Consider the following 12,218-nt stretch of genomic DNA (forward strand, 5'->3'; position numbering starts at 1 on the left):
ATGTTTACGTTTCAGACAATTTCTATTTTAAAACTGGTTTAACGGTTTGTTTTGTGTGTTTAAAAGTAATAAAAGAATCAAACATAGCCATTTGCTTCTTATTTATTATCATAGAGCAGAAGAAAAGTGGATACATGCAGCAAACCCTCACCAAATAAAATTTATGCACAATCAACTGAATTACATTAAAGCTAGAGGAAATCATGTCAACCTTTGGTTGATTTCAATTTAATGATTGCATTTTATTTTAGTAAAAAGCAACTCATCATTTTTTGCTGGATGTTTGACCAGCAGATTTACTTGGCAGGACGGATTTTCAGACATAACCAGGTCACAGGAGAAGGAGCGAGTATGTAAAGCCGAGTTGATTTAAAACTTTAAATCCATAAGTTGGGAATTGAAGCTGAGAAGGAGATCAAATTAAAACAGCTCGATGTGGAAGCTCTGAGACTTTCACTAAGTCACCTCTAGGTTCATCTGTTCATTTATTATTTTCTCCAATGTCAGTTATGAGGTGTCAGGATTCCTAGATAATGTTTGTACTTTTAATCTTAAAAACCTTTCCTATTGTTTTATCTTCAATATTCAGATATACACAATTTATGATGTAAAACTTTCCAGTTGCAATGAAGGCTTAGAACATCTAAAGTTTATATTTGCACTGATGAGATCAAGAACAAAATATTTTTCCAAACATTTGCAGCTTAATTATGAAATTTTGCACGAAATATTAACAGAAACTGGAGATTTGGTCCAATTATATGTTCAAAGGGCTCATTATACCAACATATTCCATAGTTTTCAATTAGTTATTTGTTGAAAGATGTTCATTGCTTTCAATTAGTATTAATGCAAATAAAACCATAAAAGATATTTAAATTCTGGCACATATCAGCTTGGGAAAAATACAAATGTGGGTTTGAGGCCCAGCTGGTTCATTCATGGATACATTTTTCAAGTTTTACCTGGGAAAACCTACTCAGCAAAGTTATTAAAATGCATGAAGAGGTTTTGAAAGAATGATCCATATCCAGTTCTTGCTACTTAACCACAAGATTTTCAACCCAAAACTTAAAAAGCAAACTGACGACTTTCTGCAGTTCTTGTTTAGCTTCCTGATTGTTTTCTGATAAAACTCCAATTAAACTTAATTTCCTTCTCTGAGCTAACATCAGAAACACTTTATGTTTTCTGTGAGTGACAAAAACAGATAATCAAATAGACAAAGGTTCACACTGACAGAATTGAGCATAAAATTATTGAGAATCATGGAAGATCTAGATTTTTCAATTAATTGCATTCAACCAAGAGGTTTGATTCTAAAAATGTTTCCATTTGGCCCAATTTCTGTTTTAAAACTGGCTTATTTTAAGTTTTACATGTAAAACAATCCAGACACACAAACATTGCTGCTTGCTTCTTATTTATTATCACAGAGCAGGAGAGAAACTGATTACAGTAGCAAAATATCACCAAAGATTTAAAGCACAATCAACTGGATTATATTTAGATGTAATAATATCAACCTTTGACTCGTGTTTGAAGCCAAAAGTTGATGATTGATTACAAGAAAAAGCAACTCATTATTTTTGCTGGATGTTTGACCTGCAGATTTACTTGGCAGGACGAATCTTCATACTGATGCTCTTCAGGGAGTAATCAGCTTCCTTCCAGTGAGCCCATTCCACTCCAATAGCAAAGAGAGTCTTGTCAGCCCCCCAGCGATAAACCCCATTAGGATTAGCATAGTGACAAGCATTGTACCAGAAAGCACCCAGAAAGGATTTGGCACAGTTGCCGTCCCACTTGTCCTGGTCTTTGTCAAAGGTGGTAAATTTCTGTTCATTGTGAATGGCAAGGCTGTCTCCTGCAGAAATCATTAGGGGACACAATACTATATGAATAAAAAGACATTGAGTTGAAAACTTAAATAATGAAAAAAATCCTGTCAGACAAAAATAAAATAGTAATTTTATATATATATAAAAAAATACTGGTTTTGTAAAAAGTTCTTTATGTTTTGTGAAATACATCATAAGAAGTTCTGTTAATCTCTTACTAGGCTATTATCATGATATCAATTAAATTTACTTTGATCAGGTTTTTTGCTGTGACCTGCCAACATCAATCTGTTTGCTTCAGAACCATACGAACAAACTCTGGGTATAGATATCACTGACACAACACATTTAATCCAATGGAAGTGGTTTCTTATGAATCCTGAATGGTCTAACTACAGCAAATTAGCTTTATTAATAATATTGTAGATGTTATACATATGTAATAACACATCCATCCATCCTGTCTAGTAACGTTAGGATGAGGTTTTCTCATGACTCACCAGCGCCCCCTTTGTTGTTGAAACCACTCACATGCAGCATGTAACCGTCACACTCAGCATCAACTTTAAATGAGGAGTAAAGGGCAAACTTTTTGTTTCCTTCAAAGTCCTCCATGTCGACCATCAGCTCATGGTTCTGAAGTCGTGTCAACTCATGGATGTTATCAAGACCTGCACAGACATGAAAACCATTAAAATTGGATTTTTACTGAGACTTTCACACACTAAGTACTTAGTTGGGTCTCCTTCTGCTCAGGTTACTGCAGCAATGCAGAGTGGCATGGAGTCAATCAGTCTGTGGCTTTGCTCAGGTGATATGAGAGCCCAGATTTTTCTGATAGTGACCTTCAGCTCTTCTGAATTGTTGGGTCTTCACTATTGTGTCTTCCTCTTCATGATACCCCAGAGATTTTCTATGACGTTAAGGTCAGGTGAGTTTGCTGGCCAATTAAGATCAGGTAAACCCTGATCCTTAAACCAGGTACTTTGGCTCTGTGTGCAGGTCCCAAGTCCTGTTTGAAAATTAAATCTGCTTCTCCATGAAGTTGGTCAGCAGCTGGAAGTGCCCTAAAACTTCCTGGCAGATGTCTGTGTTGACCTTGGACCTCTATGTGTGATGGTTCTTGAAGCACTGACTCCAGTTTTACTCCACTCTATATTTCTAAATGGGTTTTGTTTCACAATGCCCTCCAGGTTGTGGTTATCCTGATATATTCTAATTTTCTGAAATAGTGAATTTGTAGTTTTCATTATTTGTCAGCACAGGGGCGGAGCTATGGGGGGCTGGGGAGGCAGCAGCCCCTAGGGAGGGCCAGGATGGGAGGCAGAAAATGACTTCAGAGATCCAAGTCTGTATCACGTCTGATGAGAGCTGAGGTGGGCACTCTCCTGTTGAGTACGGTGCATATAGATTATATAAAGGAGTCATCCAGTAGATCATATAGTAGGCTGCCGCCGCCATTGTTGACTCATGGTTGCTAAAAACTTTACAAGACCGACTGATTTTAGTGACAAATTGTAAAACATTGAATAAAATGTTGTGCGACATGACTGGCTTTATTTTCACTCTTACATTTAACCTTATGACATACAAATTTATAAGTTGATTGCCGATATTGTCTCCAAGTGTATTCTGGGTAAAACACGTTACTAACCACCCACAACGTCAGTCAGATACTTATGAACAGATTGTAAAGTAGGTAGATTGGAGTATTTTTACAACAAATATGAGTGGCTTTTATTAGTAATTTATAAAATCATGTTTTCATGAGATTATTATTTTGGGTATAAAGGGCCCAGTTATTAGCCCCGCCCCCCCGGCCCGACGCCACTGTGTCAGCAATAATCATCAACACTAAGAGAAGTAAACATTTGAAATATATCAGTCTGAGTGTAGAGAATGAATATAATACAAATGATACTTTTTGAATTGATTTATTGATTTAAATTAAAGAGATTTTCTATGACGTTAAGGTCAGGTGAGTTTGCTGGCCAATTAAGGTCAGGTAAACCCTGATCCTTAAACCAGGTACTTTGGCTCTGTGTGCAGGTCCCAAGTCCTGTTTGAAAATTAAATCTGCATCTCCATAAAGTTGGTCAGCAGCTGGAAGTGCCCTAAAACTTCCTGGCAGATGTCTGTGTTGACCTTGGACCTCTGTGTGTGATGGTTCTTGAAGCACTGACTCCAGTTTTACTCCACTCTACATTTCTAAATGGGTTTTGTTTCACAATGCCCTCCAGGTTGTGGTTATCCTGATTGCTTGTCCAGTTTTTTTCCACTACATCTTTTCTTCCCTTTCCTCTCTCTCTGTGAACACAAAGCTTCTTTATCAATGACATGTGTGTCTTTCCCTCTTGTGCACGGTGTCAAAGGTCATCTTTTGGACAACTTTCAGGTCAGCAGTCATCCCCATGATTGTATAACCTACAGATCTGGACTGAGAGACCATTAAAAAGCCTTTGCAGGTGTTAAATCAACAATTAGTTGATTAGTGTGTGGCACCAGGGCTCTGCAATATTCAACCTTTTCACAATATTGTAATTTTCTGAAATACTGAATTTGGAGTTTTCATTAGTTGTGAGTTATAATCATCAACACTAAGAGAAGTAAACATTTGAAATATATCAGTCTGAGTGTAGAGAATGAATATAATATACAAATGATACTTTTTGAATTGATTTACTGATTTAAATCAACTTTTTCACGATATTAAAAATTTTGACTTGCACCTGCACACCATCACTTAGCAACACAATAGTGAATAAGTGAGTCTAGAAAATAAACAGATGTTGACAAATGTAGCTATAATTATGTTATTATTGTCCTAATTAAATAAACAAACCACACATTGACTGTTCAGGTTTGTGTCTCACCCAGCCAGTACTCTCCAGCAGCGTTTCCAAAGCCTCTCTTGTACTCGGCCCAGGGCCTGTAGAAGTTTACAGAGCCGTCCATCCTCCTCTGGAAAACCTGGACAAACAAAGGAATCTGTTCAAAGAGTGAACTAATTTCTCACTTACACACTCAGGCTGAAAAGGAAGTGGGTTTTACCAACTCTGAATTGATATCAATAATCAATATTTAACATGACAACATTTACTAAGTCTTATTTTTAACAGGGAGGTGAAAAAGGAAAGAAAATAAAGACTCTTCTTTCAACAGGACTTGATGTTTGTTGGATGAAAACCTCCAGGAACCTTCAGATAAACCAAGTTGTTCTGCAATCAGAGTTCATGTTGAGTAGATGTGGACACTCACCGTCCAGCGTCCTCCCTCTGAGGTCATGTCACAGTAAGCCTTCACACAAACACACAGATTAATTGGGCTGCAGTAGATATAATATATAGTGGAACAATATATATTATTACTGTCTCAGTAACATGTGAACTTATAATTAAATAAAATTGCATCTCAATAAATAACTGCTTTAGTTGCAGGTGAAACAAACTGGAGCTTGAACTGAATCAACAACATATTAAACATCAAGAAATTAAGTTTCAAATATCCAGTTTAAGTAATGTGTGTGAAGACGAGTCACATTGAAGGCAGATTAACCTCCAGTCAGGTTTGGTGATGCACAGAACTCTAATCTGGATCTTCATTCTCATGAACAAACCAAACTTAAAGTTCACCTGAACAGCAGATGTAGATCCACTTGGATAGATGGTGTACACTCCACTGGGGAGTTTATTGTCCACATTGTAGAGGTCATTACAGTCAGCTGGCAGTTTGACCTCTGCACAGCTGACCAGCAGTGGAGCTAAGAGGAGGAGAACTGATGACAGCTAGAAGACATGGCAACTTCTGAGCATCAAAGAAACCCTGATTAACATCCATCTAGTCAGATTAACCCTGATTAACATCCATCTAGTCAGATTAAACCTGATTAACATCCATCTAGTCAGATTAACTGATTAACATCCATCTAGTCAGATTAACTGATTAACATCCATCTAGTCAGATTAAACCTGATTTACATCCATCTAGTCAGATTAAACCTGATTAACATCCATCTAGTCAGATTAAACCTGATTAACATCCATCTAGTCAGATTAATCCTGATTAACATCCATCTAGTCAGATTAACTGATTAACATCCATCTAGTCAGATTAAACCTGATTTACATCCATCTAGTCAGATTAACTGATTAACATCCATCTAGTCAGATTAATCCTGATTAACATCCATCTAGTCAGATTAATCCTGATTAACATCCATCTAGTCAGATTAACTGATTAACATCCATCTAGTCAGATTAATCCTGATTAACATCCATCTAGTCAGATTAAACCTGATTAACATCCATCTAGTCAGATTAAACCTGATTAACATCCATCTAGTCAGATTAATCCTGATTAACATCCATCTAGTCAGATTAATCCTGATTAACATCCATCTAGTCAGATTAAACCTGATTAACATCCATCTAGTCAGATTAAACCTGATCCCTGTTCCTTGTCCTGCATGTTGTGCTGCCAGATTTGCAGCCTCAGACTCGCAGACTAATGCTGGATTCTAATGGTTTCTGGTCGGTGGGACCCCACAATTTTTAAACAACTCATTTGATCAGTCCTGTTAAGAAATGTTATTTCCAGAACCAATGATATGCTGTGTTTGCATCCATCCAATGTTTAAATATGTTTAAAAACTCAAAGTCACTCAACATTTACCTAACTCTTTAAATAGTCAACAGGCTCACTAGAAGTTGTTTGATTGGTACATTTTTGACTACATTGTTAAATATGTTGTTTGTATTCATATTTTAATCATCATTGATGTTCCATAATTTGTACATTTTATGTACAATGTCTCTGTGCTGTTTCCATCTTGTTATTGATGAAATTTTGAATCTTAAAAAAATCTTTCCAGGTTAAAGTAAATAAAGATAGATTAAACCTGATCCCTGTTCATGTCTATCCTTGTCCTGTAAACTGTGCTGCCAGATTTGCAGCCTCAGACTGTCAGACTAATGGTTTTATCATTATGCAAGAGCTACAGTTCAACTCATTTGACCAATCCTGTTAAGGAATGTTTTTTCAAGAGCCAATTATATGCATGGAGTATTTAAACAAATGTAACATTTCAAATAATCCAAAACTCCAAGCCTCAAGGACCTGCGACTTTTAGCTGACCTACAATATTCATCTTCACAGTGATGATTGATTTACCCAAGAATCTTTACAGTTGAAAATACAAGCTTACCTTCATCCTTACTGTTGAACTGGATAAAACTGAAAACCTGGAGTCAGTGTGGATCACTGCTGAAATGTAATACAATAAAAATAAATAAAGTTTAGTGGTGAAAAACGGTTTAAATGAATTCATTCGTTCATCTCTCACCTGCAGCTGGAATGAACTTGATTCAAAACTTCTGCTTCTCCTCTGTGTCTCTGAATTTCAGTCACCGTTATTTATGCCTGCAAATGTGATGATGTGTCACTTCACCTGATTATCAGAAATCTAAATCAAACATCACCTAATGAAGAAAACCAGTTTGGCTCCATCAATTTGAAAATAAATACCGGATACAGGATGCAGGATCTGGGCTGAGCGTTTGTTCATATCTTCTCAAGGAAGATATAAACAAAGATTCATCACGACAGGCTTCCAAGAAATATTTGCTCTTTTCTCTCAGCTGTGGCATCAGGCCTTTAATTCAATGGACCAGCTTCTGTGTCCTGGTACCAGTCTGACCCAACTGTTTAAGCAGTGTAAATAAACTGGGATAGTTTAGAAACTATAAAAGCCTCTTCAGAATGTATTCAAGTTCAGGAATTTGAACATTGTACTACCTTAAGGTTTTGTTGTCAATATGCTGAAGGTGTGAGATAAAATCAAATTTGCTGTATTTACACAAATTAGGTTAGTAAGACCATAAAGTCTTCATAGTTTGTATAACTAAAACCAATAACTGATAACTGATTCCAGCTGCTCAAATGGAAAAACAAATCTACAAACATCAGTCTTGACGTGACAAAAGAGGTCGTTTCCTCCTCTTTGCTTCAAGCAAACACCAGATGCATGAACTTGCCTGAGGACTTTGTGACAACTGGGACTTATAAGTAAACACTAGTAATTGCAAGCAAAGCTGTAAAAGGGGAACATTGAAGTAAAAAAACAAAACAAAACAGAAAATTGTACGCTGTGATGCCTATCACATTACATGAGTAGATAATAAGGAAGAGAAACAGAAAACAAACAAAAAAAGCCAATGTCACATCATGTCAAATTATGTCTTCAATGGTCGCCAAACACAGACACATTTACAACCTGACAGAAACACAATCATAGCTAACTGGGTGATAAAAGAAAAGAATAAGAAAGATGGGTAGTAATACAAAAGGAGGATGTTCTTAGTTAAGACCTGGTGAGACTTTGTAGGATTCTGACCTCTCATCACAAGGTGCGTCAACTCTATAGGTAAATAACAAAGCACAGGAGCCCACTGATCAATGAAATGTTTCTCATTACCCTTAAGATGCACTAATCCTTTCATGACGGAGGACCCTAAATAACCACTGCGTGATAGTTGGTGGTTTATCCTTAATCTAATTAATTAAAATGCATTTTCTAGCCAACAGCAATAATTTGTCACAAAGTTTGAAGTGTGATTGTGTCAGAGTGACTGAATTTGACAGGAGGCCAAGAAGAAACAATCCTGGGTCTGATCATCTGATCTTTACATGAAACACTTCACTCAGCTCTTTAGAAATTGCACCCCAGAATCTTTTGATCAGTTTCTGAAATAATGGTAATAGGTTCCAACCTCTCTTCCACATTTATTGCATAAGAGAGCTTGTGATCCATCTTATTCAGTATAAAATGTGTTTCTTAGGGAGGGGGTAAATCCCTCACACTTCCCTCCCCTTCAGGAGACTCGCTGTGTACACAGCGAGACAAAAAGTCTGCAACTGTGTTCCCTTTTCCTGGAATGTAACCTATCTTGAACCGGTAAGGTTGAAGAGCCAGGAACCATCGTGTGATGCGACTGTTTGTGTCTTTCATGGCCTCCAACCATTTCAATGCACGATGGTCAGTCTCAAGGGTGAATTCTCGCCCCAGCAGATAATATCTGAGAGAGTCTATCGTCCATTTGATAGCCAGACACTCCAGTTCCACCGCCGAATATCTGGTCTCTCGCAGAAACAACTTCCTGCTAATGTAGGCGACTGGTTTCTTTTCCGCTCCTTCTCCCTGCAAAAGAACCCCACCAATTCCCCTGGCAGATGCATCAGTATGTACTATGAAGGGTAAAGAGAAGTTTGGGCTCTGAAGTACAGGTTCTTGACACAGTGCCTGCTTCAAATCCTGGAAGGCCCTCTCCTGTGCTTCTCCCCACACAATTCTTGTCTTTGATATCCCAGTGAGGTCAGAAAGAGTGGCTGCTCTAGCAGAAAAGTTCCTGATAAATCGACGATACCAACCTACCAGGCCCAAAACGGACCTGACTTGTCTTCTGGTTGTCGGTCTCTCTGTCGCTTTGATTGCCTCCATCTTGTCTTTCACTGGCTTTATGACTCCTCCACCCAGGATGTGACCTAAATATTGGAGTTCCTTCTTGGCCAATGCACATTTCTTGGGATGAATAGTCAGGCCAGCTTGCTTGATGGTCTGTAGCACCCGACCCAGATGAATTAGGTGTTCTTGCCACGAGTTGCTGTAAATGACAATATCGTCAAGGTAAGCTGCAGTAAATGATTCCATACCTGACAGTACCTTATTCATCAGTCTTTGAAAAGTGGCGGGTGCGCCATGAAGTCCAAAAGGCATCTTTGTAAACTGCCATAATCCCTGCGGGGTCCTAAAGGCAGTGAGAGGCTTAGCAGCATCCGTTAGAGGGACCTGCCAATATCCCTTGCACAGGTCTAAAGTACTTATATATTTAGCCTGGCCAACACATTCAATGAGGTCATCCAACCTGGGTAATAGGTAAGCATCAAAGTCTGATTGAGCATTTACCTTTCTAAAGTCAATGCAAAAACGGATACTCCCATCTTTCTTGATCACCAAAACCACTGGGTTGCTCCATTCGCTGGTGGATGATTCAATCACGCCCAGCTTCAACATGACCTCAATTTCTTCCTTTAATACAGGAGACATCTTCTCTGGGATCCGATACATTTGTTGTCGAATGGGAACACTGGACTTCAGACGAATATCGTGTTCCACCAAGTTTGTTGAACCTGGTTGTTCTTTGAAAAGATCTGAAGGAATAATGGCCGCCAACTCCTGTTGCTGGGTGAGAGAGAGATGAGAGAGATCAAGTGAAATAACAGAGTCTTTTACAGATGGCAGCTCACCCTCATCATCATCTTCCTCTTGCACTGCACGCACAAAACACTGCTGACTAAGGGGCGGAGCCCGGGATTTCCACTCCTTAAGCAGATTGATATGAAAGGTTTGCTTTGAATTCCTTCTCTCAGGCATCTCAATCTCATAGGTGGTAGCACTTAGCTTCTTCACAACAGTATATGGCCCCTGCCATTTTGCTAAAAGTTTATTGTCAGATGTTGGAAGTAGTAAAAGAACCTTCTGACCTGGTTTGAAGGATCTGCATCTGGCCGTTTTGTCATACCAGGTCTGTTGCTGCTGTTGAACCTTCTCCAGGTGCCTTCTGACGAGGCTGGTTGTCTCCTCCATCTTCTGTCTCATATTCAGAACGTAGTTGATGACATTGGTTGACTGATCCTTCTTGCCAACCCAGGACTCTTGAAGAACATCCAGAGGGCCCCTCAGCTGCCCTGCATATAGCTGGACTTCTGTTGAGGGTTGTATCGGAAGGTTTTTGGTCCCCGTCGTGCAGCCAGGAAGTTTTCAACAAGTTCTGCTGCTTCTTGTGCCGATGCTGGGCTCCTCTCTTTGACCCATACTCTGAGCTCCGGTGGCAGAGAACTGTAGAACTGCTCCAGGATGAGGATCTCCCCAATCTCATCCTTTCTCCTCTTCTGCGGCTGTATCCACTTTAGGTAAAGATCCTTCAGACGGTTGTAGAACTCTCGGGGGGTTTCATTCACACGAACATCTGGCTCTCTAAAGCGTTGTCGGTACACTTCTTCATTAATTTCATACTTTGTCAAGATGGCTGCTTTTACTTCACCATAGTCACAGGACTCCTCTGCAGCCATGGCCACATACGCTGCTCGGGCTCTGCCGGTGAGATGAGGTACCAACCTTACTGCCCAGTCCCTCTCAGGCCACTGGTATGCCATTGCTAATCTTTCAAAGGTTGTCAGGTACTGTTCAATGTCCTCACCCTCCTCAAACTTTGGAATGTCAGATTGAATCCAGGCTCTTTGTTTTGGCTCACCTCTAGATTTATGCCGAGAAGCCGGTTCTAAATCATCTTCCGAAGAGGAGCCTGCATGAGAGCAAGCTTCCGTTTGCTGCTTCTCCAAGTCATCTCTCAGATTTTTAACTTCAGCCTGTAACTGATGCCATCTCCTTTCTTGCTTACACTCTTCTTTGTCCCATCTGTCAACAAAGTCACTCTGGAACTGAAGACATTTTTCCAGCATGGCAGCAACATTTTTCATATCCACAGATGCTGCTTCATCACTGAACTGCCAAGTCTGCTGACCTGTAGCTCCATCCTGCTCCGCTTCCTCCACTGGATCCGCTTCTGCAGCCTTGAGGCCTCTTGTCTGCGGCTTTGGACCCATAATCAACCCTTATCTGGACATCAGCGTCGCATCCCACTCCTGACACCAAGTGTTAGTTATACGACTCAAGAGGAAAGAGACTGGAGTCAGCAGTTGTCGTGTACTCAATATATTTCTTTTCTTTTATCTTCTGTTTCATACCTTACAGTTCAGTTCCGTTCAGTTCAGCACAACACATTTGTCAAAACAACAAGAGGGGAAAAAAAACTCCCCCTTATCTCAACCACCTGGTTTTTAAAGGATGGGCTCCCATCCGGACTAATTAGAGGGGTGGAGCCATTTTCAGCTAAAACAAACAAACATGTGCACTAAACTATACCTAGAAAGTGTCTATCAAGTTACCATTAACTCAAACACAACTAAAAACAAAACTAGAAACAAACAATCTGGAATCCAGTCAAAATAGAAATGCATCTCTCCCTCTCTGAAAATTGATTTTCCCAATGAGGCTGATTGAAAACACCAAGTCCTTGTCAGCGTTGCTCATGGGCACGCTTCCACGGCAGCACAAGACCAGGTGACCTCAAAGAGATGAGAAAGATGATTAAAACAAATCAAACCACCTCCCAAAACAATACATTCACCCAAATAACCCAGAATATATAAAGAACATGCAAAACAGCACCTCTTAGGGAGGGGGTAAATCCCTCACAGTGTTATTTATAGGTGATGTAGTATTTTATACTGTCTCCCTGAGTGTTTTACATATAAAGGTGG

General features: G+C 39.3%; 2 protein-coding genes across 3 annotated transcripts; both read right to left on the reverse strand.

Moving 5' to 3' along the window:
- Positions 1-1,406: 1,406 nt before the first annotated feature.
- LOC148154343 (microfibril-associated glycoprotein 4-like) lies at positions 1,407-7,333 on the reverse strand. Of its 2 annotated transcripts, none has more exons than XM_088015447.1 (7): positions 7,183-7,333; positions 7,045-7,100; positions 5,474-5,626; positions 5,100-5,138; positions 4,715-4,811; positions 2,342-2,512; positions 1,407-1,867 (listed from the first exon to the last, which is right to left on the reverse strand). In XM_088015447.1, the coding sequence occupies exons 2-7, from the start codon at positions 7,048-7,050 to the stop codon at positions 1,614-1,616; spliced, it is 720 nt and encodes a 239-aa protein (XP_087871573.1). In that variant the 5' UTR covers positions 7,051-7,100; positions 7,183-7,333; the 3' UTR covers positions 1,407-1,613. The 2 variants fall into 2 exon arrangements, with proteins under 2 accessions (XP_087871573.1, XP_087871574.1); XM_088015448.1 differs by having other exon boundaries at positions 7,045-7,103; positions 7,183-7,330.
- Positions 7,334-10,574: 3,241 nt separating this feature from the next.
- Positions 10,575-11,682, reverse strand: LOC148154344 (uncharacterized). Its single transcript, XM_088015445.1, has one exon. The coding sequence runs from the start codon at positions 11,499-11,501 to the stop codon at positions 10,575-10,577; it is 927 nt and encodes a 308-aa protein (XP_087871571.1). The 5' UTR covers positions 11,502-11,682.
- Between the last annotated feature and the right edge of the window lie 536 nt (positions 11,683-12,218).

This window comes from Poecilia mexicana, unplaced genomic scaffold, assembly GCF_051168715.1.
Source record: "Poecilia mexicana isolate PSO_F unplaced genomic scaffold, ASM5116871v1 scaffold_18, whole genome shotgun sequence".
In the NCBI taxonomy this organism is placed as follows: Eukaryota; Metazoa; Chordata; class Actinopteri; order Cyprinodontiformes; family Poeciliidae; genus Poecilia; species Poecilia mexicana.